This window comes from Equus asinus, chromosome 2 (assembly GCF_041296235.1).
Source record: "Equus asinus isolate D_3611 breed Donkey chromosome 2, EquAss-T2T_v2, whole genome shotgun sequence".
Lineage (NCBI taxonomy): Eukaryota > Metazoa > Chordata > Mammalia > Perissodactyla > Equidae > Equus > Equus asinus.
Genome location: NC_091791.1, coordinates 120,515,259 through 120,532,495, shown reverse-complemented (window position 1 = coordinate 120,532,495; position 17,237 = coordinate 120,515,259). Strand labels below are relative to the sequence as shown.

General features: G+C 40.7%; 1 protein-coding gene across 5 annotated transcripts in view; it reads left to right on the top strand.

The window, feature by feature from the left end:
* HERC2 (HECT and RLD domain containing E3 ubiquitin protein ligase 2) overlaps positions 1-17,237 on the top strand; it is a 272,108-nt gene that overhangs the window by 218,166 nt on the left and 36,705 nt on the right. For all 5 annotated transcript variants that reach the window (XM_070497080.1, XM_014829918.3, XM_070497069.1 and 2 more), the window contains exons 69-74: positions 1,904-2,095; positions 4,921-5,074; positions 14,105-14,212; positions 15,713-15,844; positions 16,285-16,443; positions 16,529-16,647. In XM_070497080.1, the coding sequence (XP_070353181.1) occupies positions 1,904-2,095; positions 4,921-5,074; positions 14,105-14,212; positions 15,713-15,844; positions 16,285-16,443; positions 16,529-16,647 (864 nt within the window). The remainder of the gene's footprint in view (positions 1-1,903; positions 2,096-4,920; positions 5,075-14,104; positions 14,213-15,712; positions 15,845-16,284; positions 16,444-16,528; positions 16,648-17,237) is intronic.

Sequence of the window (17,237 nt, the reverse complement as noted above, 5' to 3'; positions counted from 1 at the left end):
TCTGTCACACCAGCCACCCCCACATGTGGACACCCTCCCCATCCTATTCAGGTGCAGCCCATGCCAGGCCGTCTTACCTGCTCACACTCTCCCCCTTGCCAGCATGCCCCCCTTGGGGACAAACAAGCGTTATTTTTAATTAATTGAAAATTCTTGATTTATTATGCTGTTACTGCTGGCAAAAATATGTCCTATGGAAATTATTCATGACCATTTTTGGTAATAAGAAAATCGCTGTTTATAAACTGGGTGTCTAGACTCAGCTTCTGATATTTTGCAATCTCTTAGAATGAGGTTTTAATGCAGAAATTGTTCTGAATTAAGCAAAATTTTTGCTTTTAGATAGGAAAGGGATGGTATGATTTTTTTCATACCAATTTATTCATGACGCATATGCATTTTCCAGATTGTACCCCTAAAGTCCTGTCATTTCAGTTTTGGTTTGATTCACGAATTATGGCAAAGTAATTTTCATGGTCTTGGGCTATAATTCACATTCAAGTATATGCAACTATGATGTTCTTTTTTAGCAATTCCTTTAGACTTCTTGTCTGTTTTTTTTTTTCTTAACACTCCCACCTAAAAAATGTTGGGTACTATTTCAACCACAAAACTTAAGCTGTTACCTATGATTAATATATTCTCCTGAATGCTTTTACTGCTCTTCAGTGAGTGAGATTCTGGACTTCCATTGTTTCTAGTGAATTTCACTTACCAATTCCCTGGGTCTCTACACAGAGATAGGAGTAGGGTCTATTTCTTTAAAGGGAGAAACCATGTTCCTAGGTCAAAGAAGGCTAATTTCCAGGGCCAACTTTGGCATCCAATAGAATTTGCGCATCCAATAGGTCACATTCCCCTTAAGCTTCCTAAGTGGGGCTTGTGTTTCCCCCAGCTTATTTCTGTCTTTGGAAGGAGTTGGCACTGGTTTTGTTGAGATCCAGAAAGCAAGAGAGAAGAGAAGAGGCACTTCTGGCATCTGATTCTTCCTTTGGCAAGCCAGACTCTGCCTGGGGAACTAGAAGGGCCTGGGTCCTCCCCTGTTCAGGACAGGGTATCAGTAACTCCCACTCCCTCCAAGCCTCAGAAGCTGTGGGATTTCCCAGCTCTGACAGCTCCCAATTTCTTTCTGTAGGCCAAACCCTACTGCCAACCTCCAAGAGGCTGTTGTGTGGTGGGCAGCACACTGTGGGGTAGCCATCCCAGGTGGGGCACCCTCACAAGGGTGAGGGGCAGGGAAGGAAGTGATGCTGCCACAGGTAAACAAGCGGCTCCTCCACTGCTAAGGAGGAGAGAGATGTAAATGGTCACAGGTGTGATTTGTTTTAGCTGACATACTATGAATGGGAAATAAAAGGGGAATATTAAGAAGACTCATTTTATATATTTTCCTTTTTGAAGAAACCAAGGAACAAGAGATTATGGACAATGTCTTAGATGTTAATGAATTGCTTTAAATAAGATTCTAGGAAAGAATTATGGAGAGGATCTAGACAAAATATGTAAAAGTACAGTGTACAAATTTAGTTGATAGAAAGTTCCCAAGCATGTCTTAAGGGTGGGGGTAGATTTTACATGATGTGACTTTTATTCCTAGCCTCCCCTATAGCGTACGCCTCTGACACAAACTTGGTCATAGTATAAATTGTCCTTTTTTATACTTTAGACATTCTCTTTGAAAGCTGCTCTTGGTAACTTGTAAAACAGTCAATTGGTCTTGAAAGCACAGTACATGGTGGAGATTTTAGGGGTCTGTCATTTCTTAATCTGATATTTCATGGTCTTAAATACCTTATAAAGTCCCTTATTCATCACTGGTAGTCATGTATCCTTTGAGTTTATGAGTAAACTGGTGACTATTTCTTAACATATCATTACTCATTTTAGTTGTTGGTCTTTTTAGGATGTTGAAAGCCAAAATAAAGCATCAGGCCCAGAACCTCAGTCCCTGGATGAGTTCACCAGTCTGCTGGTCGTGGACGACACCCGCGTCATGGTGGATCTGCTCAAGCTGTCCGTATGCAGTCGGGCAGGGGACAAGGGCAGGGATGTGCTGTCGGCTGTGCTGTCTGGCATGGGCACGGCCTATCCACAGGTGAGCCATGGGGTGGGCGGGGCAGGATTGGGTGGTGAGGTGCTGCTGATGACCTCACGCCTTGTCTTGTGCTCAGTTTTATTCTGGCAGACAGCAGTTTAGAAGGACTCCTTGTAAAACAAATTATCATATGTGCTGCAATTATCCCCCTAGTTTGCCCTTTGACATCATTTTGATATTTTTTGCCATTTAGAAATTTCTGATTTTTATGAAGTCAGATCTGCTGGGTTTTTTCATTTATGGCTTCTGGACTTTGTATTATGCTGAAAACATGGTAGTGTTTAAAGAAATTCTCCTAGGTTTCTTCTAATCATTTTTATTATTTTATTTGTTATATTTACCTTTTTGAGCCATCTGGGATTTATCTTGATGTAAGGGATAAAGTAGGGATCCAACTTTATTTTTCCTAGATGACAAACATGTTTCCCCATCATTTATTGAATAATCTATCTTTTCCCAGTGATTTGAAAAAAACTTATGGTATTCTAAATTCCTGGGTGTATTTGGCTCCATTTACAAACTCTTTTTTGTCCCATTAATTTAACTCTTTAAGCTCTGATATTATAATGGTTTACTATTATGGCTTTAAAATAGGTTTTAATATTTGGTAGCACTGGGTCCCATAGGACATTCTGCCTTGGTGGGAGCCATTTGGGATGGTAGCTGCCAACCACATGTGGCTGTTGAGCCCTTGAAATATGGCTAGTGCACCTGCAAAACTGAAGTTCTCATTTTACTTAGCTTTAAACTCGATAGCCTCATGTGGCTAATCTAGGGTATAAAGTCAATATTATATCAGTGTATCTTAGAAATAGGATTGATCAGTCCTAAAGTCCTTGGAATTCCTCAAGGACTCTTATTTATCAGCAGCCTTGCTCTGCCTTTTCAGAGCTGGTCATGCCAAGGAGTCTGATGTCATATACTCTGTGCAGATATGTTATCTCTATCTCTCTGGGCCCCATATCACCATCACTAAAACCATAAAGTACTTAAGTATGGTCAAGTGGTCCTGAAAACATAGTAAATGGTTTGGTAGATATTTTAGCAGCTTGTTATTTCTTAATCATATTCAGAAAGAACTAAAAAGTTATAGGTTTCCTACTTTCCAGTTTTTCTAGGCAGGTTACTTGGCATAATTCTGAGAGATTAAATCAGGCTGAATCACCACAAGCAAGATACTAATTTTTTCACAAGTTTACTGCATTTGTGGGAGGAAAGAATGTGAACAAGAACATGGGTTTAAAGTAATAATGCCCTGCATTTATCACACACATAACTGCCAGGCCCAGTTCTCAGGGCCTTTTCTCAGGACAGAGAGTATCTGTTCCCTTTTTTTCAGTGATGAGGAAACTGAGACTCTGAGAGGTTGTTCTGCCTCAAAGACACTAAGGTTGCTGGTGGGTGGGAGAAACGGGTTTGGACCCTGAGTGATCTGAGGGCAAAGCCCCGTGTGTGACCCCTCTATCACCATTTCTTGGGGGACTGATGGGCTTTGCAGAGGAAGGTTCTGAACCCCAGAAGACTCTGGTGGGCTGTGCAGGAATTTGACGATAACCAACACCTCTGTCTCTGAGGCATACCAGGTTCATGGAGAGACAGAAACAGAGGATTGTCTTCAGAGTGTCCTGGCAGTGGCAAGATGCTACTCTTTTGTCCTACCCTGACGTAATATTTGATACTCCTAAGAAAAACACATTTGAGGGGCCGGCCCAGTGGCGTAGTGATTAGGTTCACATCCTCTGCTTTAGCAGCCCAGGGTTCACCAGTTCGGATCCCAGGCATGGACCTATGCACTGCTTATCAAGCCGTGCTGTGGTGGCAAACCCACATATAAAATAGAGGAAGATGGGTGCAGATGTTAGCTCAGAGCAAATCTTCCTCAGGAAAAAGAGGAGGCCTGGTGGCGGATGTTAGCTCAGGGCTAATCCTCCTCCTCCTCAAAAAAAAAGGACATTTGAATTTATAGTGATAATGCCTAGATGGCAGTGATATTAGTTTGTCATCAATAAAGCTGTTTACTAAGCTAATCTATTTGTTATCTAAATATGAAAAAAATAATCATTTATTCCTGATAAGTACAGAATAGAGAATAGTTTTATTTTGTAAATTAAAAAAATTGGAGATTAATATATTATTGCTATAATAACACATTCTCGTTTGTTTTTAAAAATAATGATCGAGGAGTTTGTAATCACTAGTGTTGACCATTTAAATGGCATAAATCACTAAAATTTTAGAATGAAATAAGGGCATTATGGATTGTTGAGAGCATATAGTGGGGGCTGACCCTTCATGTCCTGGGTCGAGAAGACCCCCGCTGTGTTCATATGTGTAGCCTTGTTTCACCTAGTCTGCCACTGTCTGGCCTGTGGGGCTTGATCATTCTTCTCGATTCCTGCCCCTTCCTGCTTGACCCACAGTGCCTTCTAGGATTTTGGTCACTTTTACCACTTTTCTGCTCCTTCCTGTGGTATTTTTGTTCCTGAGACAGACTTTCCTCACTAGGAAGTGCAGTAATATTGTCTTGGTGTAAAAAGAAACTGTGTGATGACAGGCATTTCATTTCATCAGCTGGCACACGTTGAGTGTCCTATATGTGTGTCAGGCACATCTTGTTTACTTGTATGTAGATCATCTCCAAGCTTCACAGCACCTCTGTGACCTCTGTGCCTATTTTATAGATGAGGAAACTGGGCCTTGACTTGAACTAGATTTCTCAAACCGCCAAGTCCTCTATTCTGTATGCTGTCCCTGCGGAAAGATCTGGAGCAGGATGTGCAGGGGTAGTGACGACCTCCTGATTTGTATCTCTGCTTCCTCCCCAGGTGGCAGATATGTTGCTGGAGCTCTGTGTCACTGAATTGGAGGATGTAGCCACAGACTCTCAGAGTGGCCGCCTGTCCTCTCAGCCCGTGGTGGTGGAGAGTAGCCACCCCTACACGGATGACACCTCCTCCAGCGGCACAGTGAAGATACCGGGTACTCAGGGCTGGCCCTGGGGAGGAGATGGGGTCTCTGCCGGTAGAACAACTTCATTTCTGTAATTGCATCAGGAGAAACAACCGTCATTGTTTTGTAGAAAAGAAGCTACAGAATTGCTTTAGAATCGCTTTTCCCCCCTTTTCTAAAGAACTTTTTTTCCTTGCAAAATTAAACCATGATACAGAAAACTGTGCAAAGTAGGTGTTTAGCTTAGTCATTATCAGGTGGATGCCTTAGTCACTAAAACTCAGTTCTAGAAGTAGTCCTCTGTCAGTCTTCAGAAGCCCTGTGTGTGTCCCCCAAAGGGACGCTGTCCTGACTTGGAGCCATCGCTGACTTGCATTTCTGCACAGTTTCTATTACCCAAGTATATATCCTCTTCTTAAGTCTGCTTTAATTAATAATTTCCATCTTTTAAGTTTCATATAACCTATAGTTTCTTCCTTTATTTTCTTCTCCCTTCTTTTCAATAATTTACCGGTTGAGGAACCTTGCCTTTGACCTGTCGGGCTTCCCTGCAGCCTGGATGTGCACACTCCTGCTGCACTGCAGCCTGTTCCTCAGCCTGTCTTTCTGCAGATTTGCCCTGATTCTAGGCCCAGTTAGTTCAGTCCCGATGGCAAGACCATTGGTGGTTGTGATCCAGCATCTGGAAGCACCTGGTATCTGCTTGTCTCTTTTTTTGTGAGGTCAGCAGCTACTGATGCTCAGTGCCTGAGCCTGTTCATCCATTGGAGGTTGCAAAATGGTGCTATTCTAATTGTTTCATTTCTTTCTTATTTATTAGCTAGAATTCTTTTATAGTCATTTGCCCATATCCTTCAGTTCGTTACCCAGGTGTACTGTTTGCATAAGAAAGACGGGATAAAAGCTTGATTCTTTTCTTCTGTTTACATTTTCAAGAGGATGAATTGGTTCCCTATCATTCGTTGAAGGTGACTAGTTAGATTTTTTTTTCTTTTGTATCATTATGAACTCATGGATTTAACATATATGATGGGCTTTAATTCATTGTGATTATTATCCTGTTGAAGTTCAAATTATCCCATTTCTGGCCATTGGGAACCCCTTGAGTTTGGCTCTTGGAATGACTCTCATGGTCCGTTGATAGCTTCCATGCAACCTGATATGACAAGATGCTTTAGGCTTGTCGTGTAGTTTCTGCCCTCTACCTGGTATCTGCCCTGGTGTCTTTTAGTGGAGATGGCATTTCAGGCCACTGGGCTGTCATTGTTTCTAGACCTTTTGAGTGGACAGAGATAGGATGAATGGGTAGACAGACAGACAGACAGACTGACTGACTGACTTTATTTTGAGTTCATACTGATACATTAGATTCAAATTCAGAATTACAAGGTTTCTACTTAACCTCTTCTGTTACATGCGTCATTTTTCTTCCATAGCGAAAATCCTGGTTCCAAGACAAAGGATGACAGCATTAGAATATCTCATAATTATTCATTTGCTTTATCTCATATTACATATGCAACAACTCAGGTCACAATTCTAATGCCACCAAATGTGAATATAGTTACTAAAAATAGTTAAAAAATTTTTTTTGCTTTTGAGCTCTTCCTTCTCCCAACTTTATTTAAATTATTGTACTGTATCTACCAGAATGTGATAACTATTAGTAACTATTCTTCCTTCCTTTTAATCTTCAGTTAGTCTTAGTTTTACTCAATTTAATGCTCACTTCTGGTCCTTTGTCTGTCTTTCCTCATGGTGATTGTCTGAAGCTTTCTCTCCAGTCAGCTTCTCAGCAGGGCTCAGAGGACAGGAGCCCTGAGATGGGCTTGTCCATAAGTTTGTGCCCAGACTTGAAATTTAGCTTTTCTGGATAGAAATCCTTGGATCACATATTCTTCCCCTGTGAAAGTGTAATAATGATAATCTATTTTTTCCCCTTATAAGTTGTGCTTTTTTTCAGTAATTTTACTGGAGTATGTTTTTACATTGGTCGTTATGGGCAATATCCTAAGATAAAGAAATGTGTTCCTTTAAAACATAGTTTCAAGTCTTTTCTTTCAGGACAGTTTACCTTCATGACAGTTTCTAGTGTTTGTTGGCATCCTTGCTTTAGTTTTCTTTCACAGACACGTGGTCATCATCCTACTTTGGATGCCTTTTAAAGTCACTGTAGGCTACTTCCTCTCTCAGATTCTTTGCCTTCCTTTCTCCTTCTATTTGTCCTAAAGCATTTTCTGTTGTATTTATTTGCTCCTATGCTCTTTCTAGTTTAGTCTTCATTTCTGAATTTTTTTGGTAATTTTTCCTGTGTTTTATCATTATCTTAGGTCATTTTCCTAATTTCTTTTAACTTGTTTTGAAATAATAGATTACAATTTTGATCTTTTTTGTGGGCATCTGTTTCTGGCCTGCTTTCACAGTCTGTAGGGATGTTATTCTGTTACTTACTCTCTTTTCTAACAATAAGTTTGTATTGGATTTGACCTTGATAATTTTATCTTGCTCATTTTTTTTTAATTTTTTTTTTTTGAAGATTTTATTTTTTTTCCTTATTCTCCCCAAAGCCCCCCAGCACATAGTTGTATATTCTTCGTTGTGGGTCCTTCTAGCTGTGGGCACGTGGAACGCCGCCCCAGCATGGCCTGATGAGTAGTGCCATGTCCGCGCCCATGACCCGAACCAACGAAACACTGGGCCGCCTGCAGCAGAGCGCGCGAACCAAACCACTCGGCCATGGGGCCAGCCCCTTTATCTTGCTCATTTTCATGTGAAACTAGTTTTCTTAAACTTTTAGAATGAGATGGGGTTCAGAAAAGCTTTTTTAACTTAAAGCTATTATTTTTTCATGATACGAATTTAAAAAACAGAAGGTATTTCCACTGAGCAATTGTCTTCAGACAAAAATCTGTTGACTTTCTTCCTCTTTTCTGTTTCTCTCTTAACTTCATATCCAGTCCGCCAGCAAATCCTATCATTTCTCCTTTTAAAATATATTACAAATTCACCATTTCTCACCAACTCCAGACCATCCTGGGCCCAACCGTCTGATCTCATTGGTTTGTTATACTAGCGTCATACAGTAGTCTGCTGACCATGTTCCCACTTCCACTCCTAACCTCCTGTGTCCCCCAGAATCAACTCCCCACATGACATCCACAGAGATTCTCTTAAAACCAGTCAGAACATACTGGTCCTGTGATCCTCTGTTTAAAACCTATCAGTACATCCCTGAAACTTTAAAATAGGACCTAAACACCTTATCACGGCCTGCTTGACTTCATATGATCCCCAGTTACCTCTCCAACGTCATTTCTTCCTCTCTCCCCTGTCTCTCTCTCCTGGCGCCTCCATGTTGTCTTCTTTGCTAGTCCTTAAATATATCCAGATTCAGGCCGTTTGTCTCACTTCGTACTTGCCATCGGTCTGAAATCTTCTTCCCCTAGGTAATTAGTTATAGATCTCTGATCTTGTCTCCCCTGCTCAGAAAATCCTTTCCTAACCACCATGCACAAAAAGAGTCTTTCCCCAACCTCATTTGACACACTTCATTTTACATAGCAGTTATACCCTGTGACATTTAGCAGACACCATCTGTTTCTGTCTCACGCTAGAGCAGTGACTGGCTAGAACCAATGTTGCATATGAGGGGTGAGAGTGGAAATCTTTGCCTTGTTCCAACAGGGTGAATACATTCAGTCTCTCAGCATTAAATATGTTAACTATAGGTTTTTCATAGATGGCCTTATCAGATTGAAGAAGTGTCTTTCTATTCCTAGTTTGTGGGGGAGATTTTATCATGAATGGGTGTTGGATTTTGTTAAATGCTTGTTCTGTGTCTATTGACATACTATGTTGTCCTTTGCTCTATTAATATGGCATATTGCATAAGTCAATATTTGGATATTAAACTAACTGCATTCCTGGACAAGCCACAATTGTCCACAATATATAATCTTTATTATATGTTGCTAATATTTTGTTAAGGAATTTTTGCATCTGTTTTCATGAATGGTATTAGTTTGTAGCTTTCCTTTCTTTTTATTTTTAATTGTTAAAATTTTTTATTTATTTATGTGGCTTTCCTTTCTTGTGATACTTTTATCTGGTTTTGGCATCAGGATAATACTGGCCTTATAGATTGAGTTGCAAAGTGTTCCCTCTTCCCCTGTTCTCTGAAAGAGTTTGTCTAGGATTGGTCTTATTCTTCTTTAAATAGTTGGTAGAATTCACCCGTGAAACTGTCTGGGCCTGAGCTTTTCTTTGTGGGAAGATAGGTCTCGTCATATGTTCTGTTTCTTTTTGAGTCAGTTTTGGTAAGTGTCTTTTTGGAATTTGTTCATGTAAGTTGTCTGATACGTTGGCATAAAGTTGTTCATAGTATCCCTCAAGATCCTTTAGATTTCTGTAGGATTGGTGGTTCTAATGAAAAAAACACACTCCTGTGTATCTTCTTCACTCCAGTATTCTACTATAACACCAGATGTGTGGGTTTCTCCATACATCAAGCAATTCTGTGACACCAGCTGGGTGTCCTACAGATTAACTCAATCCTAAGATCTATCTGGAGATAGCATCAGATCCCACAGGTTAAGGGGCCCAGTTTCACAACACTGCCCCCAATTAAAACACCAATCACATATCCAGATTATTACCTGTGCTTCTGACCAACTTGCTATAAATCAGAGGTTTCCATGATTTAAAACCCCTCCTTGGGTTTGCTTAATTTGCTAGAATGGCTTGTGGAACTCAGAGAAACATTTACTTATGTTTACCAGTTTAGTATAAAGGGTACAGATGAGCAGTCAGATGAAAAGGGACATAGGGTGAGTTTCTGGTAGGGTCCTGAGTGCAGGAGCTTCTGTCCCTCTGGAACCGGAGCGCTCCACCCTCCTACATGTGGAAGCTCATCAGTTCTCGCTGTTCAAGAGTTTTCATGGAGCTTAATCTACAACTCCCCTACCATGCCAAGAGGTTGGTTGGTGGAGTTGAAAGCTCCAACCCTCTAATTATTTGGTCTTTCTGATTACCAGCCCCATCCTGAGACCATCTAGGGGCCTCCCTCTAAGTCACCTCATTAGCATAAACTCAGGTGGGCTCAAAAGGGCTACTTAGGAACCACAAAAGACACTCCTATCAGGAAATTTCTAGAGTTTTAGGAGCTCTCTGCCAGGCATGGGGGACAAAGACCAAATATATTTCTTATTATACCGTGATAGTGATGTCCCTTCTTTCTTTCCTGGTTCTGCTAATTTGTGTCTTCTGTTTTTCCCCCCGGTCAGTCATGTTAAAAGTTTATCAATTCGGTTGATCTTTGCAAAGAACCAACTGGTTTCATTGATTGTTTTTTTTCCTCAGTTGTTTTTCTGTTTTTTCTTTTATTAATTTTCACTGTGATCTTTATCAGTTTCTTCTTTCTGCTGCTTTAGGTACAATTTGCTTTTTTCTAGTTTCTTAATGCTGTGTTTTCATTTTTGTTCAACCAAAAATATGTCTAGTTTCCTTTCTGAGATCTCTTGTTTGAACCACAGATTATTAAAAGTGTATCAGTATTTTGGGACTGCCCAAATTTCTTTCTATTATTGATTTCTGATTTGATTCCATTGTAGTTAGAGGGTATATATTGAATCATTAGATTCTTTGAGACTTTTTTTTTTATAGCGTGTGGTCTATGCTAGAGAATGGTTTGTCTGCTTAATAAGAATGTACAGTCTTCCTTTGTTGGGGGAGTGTTCTATAAATGTCTGTGAGGTCAAGACGGTTGATAGTCTTGTTGAAATATTATGTATCCTTACTGATATTCTATTTACTTGTTCTGTCAGTTGTTGAAAGTTGGGTATTGAAATCTCCAGCTATAATTGTGGATTTGTCTACTTCTGTCATTTTCATCCGTTTTTTTCTTCATGTGTTTTGGGGCTTTGTTGTTAAGTGTGCATACCTAATTTTGTCTTAAAGTCCATTTTGTGTAATAGTTAGTTTAGCCACTCCAGGTCTTTTATGGTTATTTGCATGCTAGATCTTTGCCATCCTTTTACTTTGAACCTTTTTTGTCTTTGAATTATAAGTTTGTCTCTGGTTATGCACCTTTTAGTTGGATCTTGCTTTTTGTTATCCAACCTGCCTTTTGATTGAGATACTTAGGCCATTTGTATCTAATGTAATTGTGGATATTGTTGGATTTACATTTGCCATTTTGCTATGTTTTCTCTATGCCTCATGTCTTTTTTTGGTCCTCCTTTAGTGCTTTCTTTGTGTTAAACAAAAATTTTTTATAGTACTATTTTAATTCTTTGGTTGAATATCAGCCACTTTTTTTAGTGTTTGCACTAAGGATTAGAATATGCATTTTAATGTATCACAGTCTACTTCATGGTAATACCTTAATTCTGGTAAAATGTATCAACTTTTCTACTGTATAGTTCTATTTCCTCTTCACTCATTTTTCCTATTATTTGTCATACGTATTGCGTCTATATATGTTACAAATCTGTGCAACGTAGTTTTTTAACCCTATCTGTTACAAATATATGGATATGATATAATAATCATTGCATTGTGCCAGGGATTGGCAAACTTCATGTCACAAAATATCGTTTTGAATTTTTTTCCGACCATTTAAAAATATACAAACCATTCTTTAGCTCACAGACTATGCAAAATCAAGGGATGGAACAAATCTGGCCCATGGACTATAGTTTCTTAATCTCTGCTTTATATAACCTTTTGTCTTTTAAAAATATTAAGAAAAGGAAAGAAAAAAAAAACTTATCCTATCTCTTGACCCACACATTACCCATTTCCTGTACTCTTTATTTCTTCCTGTGAATTCAAGTTACTATCTGTTCGCATTTTATTTCAGCCTGAAATACTTTAATTGATTTTTCTAAAACATTTCTACTGGCAGTGAATTCTACCTCAGTATGTGCATATTTGGGAAAGTTTTTATTTTGTCTTCATTTTTGAGGGATTGTTTTCTTAGTTGTTAGAATTTTTTTTTCCTGATCGCTTCAAATATGTTATCCCACTGGTTTTTGGCTTCCATTGTTTCTCAGGAGAAGTAAAAATTAATTATATTTTGTACCTCTATATGTATGTGTCTTTTTCTCTCTTGCTGCTTTCGTGATTTTCTCTGTCTTTGGTTTTCAACACTTTTGGTATAATGTGTCTGCCTGTGGATTTCTGTGTTTATCCTACATGAGGTTTATTAATTTTGAGAATTGTAGATTAATGTTTTTCATCAAATTGGAGAGGTTTGGGGCCATATTTGTTTAAGTACTTTTTCTGCCCCCTTTTTCCTCTCCCCTCTTTCTTGCGGGGAAATTCCCATTATGCATATGTTTGTATGTTTGATGTTGTCCCCCAGGTGTTTGAGACTTTGCTCATTTTTCTTTAATCTTTTTTCTCTTGTTCTTTAGATAGAGTAATATAAATTATACATTCTTCAAGTTGACTGATTCTTTTTTCCTGCCACTTAAAATCTGCTGTTTTCCCCATCTAGTGAATTTTTTATTTTGGTCATTTGGTCAACTCAAAAATTTCCTTTTAGTACTTTTTCATAGTTTCTCTTTCTTGAGATTCTTTATTTGTCAATTCATTGTAATCTTATATTCCTTTACCATCTTTTCTTTGGTTTTCCTGAATTCTTTGAACATATTTATTACTGTTGGCTTGAAGTTGTTTTATGCTAAATCTTGCATCTGGCCCATCAGAGTTCCTATTGACTGATTTTCTTCTTGAGTATAGTTCATACTTTACAGTGTTTTTGCATGTCTCATAATTTTTTATTGAAAACTGGACATTTTAGATAATATATTGTATCATCTGGATTCTTTTTTTGTTTGTTTAAGATTTGTAATTGTTGCTCAATTTCTTGGGTTATTTTGTGTGTTTCTTTTGTAGCATGCCTGGAATTGCTCTCTGAAATCCATTTCCCCCACAGCACGTAGCCACTGGTGTGCAACTTCACTTTTCTATTCTCATTTTTGTTTTCTAGCCTGACTTCTAGAGTTTGCTTCATATCTGCTTGGTTTAGTGCTCAGGCCCTTTGGTCTCCCCTTCTGCTGATGGATCTACATGTGGGTGGGGGTGAGGAGGGTGTAGAATTCAGTGTCTTGGCAGTTTTCTTGTGTGTGTGTGTGTGTGCCCTGACTCATCTAGGGCTCCGTGATGCCCACATTTAGCCCTTTTGTGCTCTCTGACTTCTAGATCTCCCTGTTAAATTTCTGGCTAGTTCTCAGGTCTGACACTCACCCAGTCACACCACGTTTTTGGGCCAGTAGAGCTGCAGGCTTACCCTTTGGACCTTTTACTGGCATTGTCCTGGCACATGTTTTATCTCCCCTGCTCTACACTAGTCATCTTCCCCTGGAGGCAGAGTCTTCTCCTGGTGAAAATGTACTCCAGCTCAGATAAGAGCAGCCCAGGCAAGAACGCCATAGGCTCTCACTGTCTACCTAGGTCCAGCAACTTTTTCATGAGTAGATACTTCTCAATTTTTTGTTTGCCTTTAATGGATTTGCAGAGCCCTGGAATCATCGTTTTTAAGAATTTTGTGTAGTTTCATAGTTGTTTTGGAGGGAGAGGATTTGCTAACCTCTTTCCTCCAGCATAACCCCTGTCTTGTCCTTCATTAATTCTTTTGTAAGCCAGTTTGACCCACAGAAGACTCTAGATGTAATGGTTTTATATGGCATTTAAAAGATTTTATATGGCATTTTAAATGTAAGGGGCAGGATAATAAAACTTGGTCCGAGGATTGGGGTTGCAGCATGAAAATTTGCCTAGAAGTGAGAGCACCAAATGAACTGGCCAAGTGAAAGTGTCTTTTGCCCTTTCCATTGCAGTCAAAGTCTTCTAAGGGATGCAGCATGCAGGGAGGGTGGTGGTCAGTCTTAGGTTCTTGGTTTTGAGGTCAGTTCTTCCTGACTTTCTGCTTTCATTAGCTGTTAAACATCATTTTAGTCTCACTCTTTCTACATAGTCTATTGTGGCTTTTGGCCTTGTCTATGGTATGTCAGGTGGAAGTGTTCACTCTATGTTTTGTGCTCACTTGTCCTCCAGGTGCAGAAGGACTCAGGGTGGAGTTTGATCGGCAGTGCTCCACAGAGAGGCGCCACGATCCTCTCACAGTCATGGATGGTGTCAACAGAATCGTCTCCGTGCGGTCAGGTGTGAAGGGAGGTTGAGCAGGGCATGGTCTGCTCACCTTCATAAGATGGAAGCGTTAACATTACTAAACAGAATACTGCTGCTGCTTCTTTCTTATGTGAGATTTAAGGAAGGGACAATAAGCTATTTTGCTGCAAAATACAGTAGGTTTTGTCTGCTTCTTCAGAGTACTTTCAATGAGATAATTGTTTGAATAGTGTGTGCGCCTCACCACTGGTTGGGACTTCTGGGGGACTGGCAGGAGAGCAGATCCTTGTTGGGGACACAGGCTGTCCAGAAGGCCTAGCCTCACCCAAACAGTGAGAGATCGTCCTGTGAGATGTGTCAGAGTGCCAGGCTCGTGAGAGGTAGAGGTTGACATGCTATAAAGCTTCTTAAAGGGTTTCATTTTTTAATCGATTACCAGTGAGGACTGGGCTCTGCACAGAGTGTTCTGTACGTGTGGTGGATATAGCATTGGAGTAGACAGGAGACATCACCTCCAGGCTTGTCTCTGATCTGCTGATGTGCTCCACGACACTGAGCAAATCACTCCGTCTAGGGGGCTTGTTAAATGTTCTTTCACTGAGCTTTTTAGAATCATTAGTGTAGGGGTGTATAAGTGTGCATGCACGTATCTTTTCAGACTTCTTTATCCTCCATCTCGTGCAAGGATTGGCACACTTTTCCTGGCATAACTACTCCCCTCTGCCTTTGTAGTGAAAGCAGCGACAGACTGAATGTAAATAATGGACCTGGCTGTGTCTCAACAGAACTTTACTCACAGGATGTTACTTATTTAAACCCTGGTATAAAGCTTTGAATGAAGTAGTCTGGTTACGGATGAGCACAGATTTTTTTCTGGCAGTTTGAGGAATGCCAGTATAGTTTTCAGGAGTGTTGTCAGAAGTGCCTGGATTCTCTGCTTCCAGCAGGAGATGGCCCTTCTAAGGAGTAACCTGGTTGGGGTAGCATATCACAGAGATGTCTTGTGGGCTCCCCTCCATGCTGCCCCAGGCCCTGGGCTCTGTCTGGGCTGTTCCACTCTCCCTCAGGGTGGTACTTCCATGCTGAGCTGCCCCTGTGTCCCAGGGATGCCCTGTTTGCTCAGGCATTTGCACACTTGCACCCTCTGGAGAAAGCTGGGGCTCTTCCTCCTGTTACCTGGGTAACTGCCATCATCTCAGACATTCCCCAGGAAACCTGCCTGGAACCCTGATCTGGGCACTGGCCACTCTGCAGGCCTCTCACACTGCATTGTAGTTGCGTGAATGTTTCCATCAGGGTGGTGCCCGCCTGCCCTCAGTTTTCCCAGTACCGGTGCAGTGTGTGTTGAAGGGTCGTATGTATTAAAATGTGGTTCACCAAGAGTGGTATGAACTCAAATTTGGGAGGACTTGGGTTAGAGGAGCCAGCTGTTCTTTAGACATGGTGTGCATGATTTTGCTTTGTATCTGAAGATGTTACTGTTGATGGAATGATGGAGTGAAGCTAACACCAGGGTGTGCCTTTCTCTACCAGGCCGAGAGTGGTCTGACTGGTCTAGCGAGCTGCGCATCCCAGGGGATGAGTTGAAGTGGAAGTTCATCAGTGACGGTTCTGTGAATGGGTGGGGCTGGCGCTTCACGGTTTATCCCATCATGCCAGCTGCAGGTAAGGGGGAGGCCTATGGCAACAAAGTCTTGATGACCCAAGCAAGGTGGACACACAAACTGTTTGCATTTGGTACTTTGTGGTCTGCCTTCTCCTGTGGGGTTGGGAGCCAGCACTGTCCAAGGTCCCACCATGGCAAAGATCAGAACTGCAAAGGTCTGCCACAGCCGTCCAGTTGTTGGGGTGTTAGCACTCCATCCCCACCCAATGGGAACGAGCTGTTGCTGGTTGCAATTCTTAAGCCCTTTGATTTGCAGATAAAATGTCACTGTATGGAGCTTAGTTATGTGACATAGACAGTGGTGGTACCACAGCACCCCTCTAACCTGGCATCCAGGTGGACAAAGCCCACACCTTGTTTGTCGGTTTTATGCAAGTCTGCTTATGGGGTAGCGCTCGCCCTGTCCAATATGGGAACATTTATAGCGTTCCTTCCTTAGGCCCTAAAGACCTCCTTTCCGATCGCTGCGTCCTCTCCTGTCCATCCATGGACTTGGTGACATGTCTGTTAGACTTCCGGCTCAATCTTGCCTCGAACAGAAGCATTGTCCCTCGCCTCGCGGCATCACTGGCAGCTTGCGCACAGCTGAGTGCCTTAGGTAAATGACACCTTTATTGTCATGTCTGTCATACTTAATGGGAAAAATGTTCAAGCTTCTGATAATTTCTGTCTACTCATTTCAGCTGCCAGTCACAGAATGTGGGCCCTTCAGAGACTGAGGAAGCTGCTTACAACTGAATTTGGGCAATCAATTAACATAAACAGGCTCCTTGGAGATAATGACGGGGAAACAAGGGCTTTGGTATGGAATATTGTGTTATGCTTTCTAGGTGTTTGACTCTTTTGGAATAAAATGTTGCTTTAATAATTTAACTTCTAAATTGCTGAGAAGAGTTGGGAAAGTCCATGTAAGAATGAGTGGTCTTTGTCACATCAGACTTCCTTATGTTGCTAAATATACTGAGTGCAGGTTGGACTTTGATTTTAAAAACAGAGATGTGTGTCGATGGCTGTGAGCATAGAATTGTGTCTTTTGGACTTTACAGTGGGTCTGACTCACCATATCCTCTTCATTTTGCTGGATGAGGTGGTTACTGTTAAAAGAATGCTTAGTCCTAACCATTTTAGGGTACGGGGGTTTGTAGGCCAGAAAGGAACTGGTTCCCTGGGAGTTGCTGTACTGAAATTGAGACCAAACATTCTGAGGTGAGTTTTCAAGCTTCTCTCATTTTAGTATTCATCACGTCCTTTTAGGTTTTTTCCTATTTGAAAATATTAATACACTTTTTTTGGGGAGAATAATACCAATATAAAACATTTGACTCATAGAAGCAAAACACTCAACTCTTGCCTTTTAGATTCCTGGAATAGGATATAATTTTGTTGTTTTCT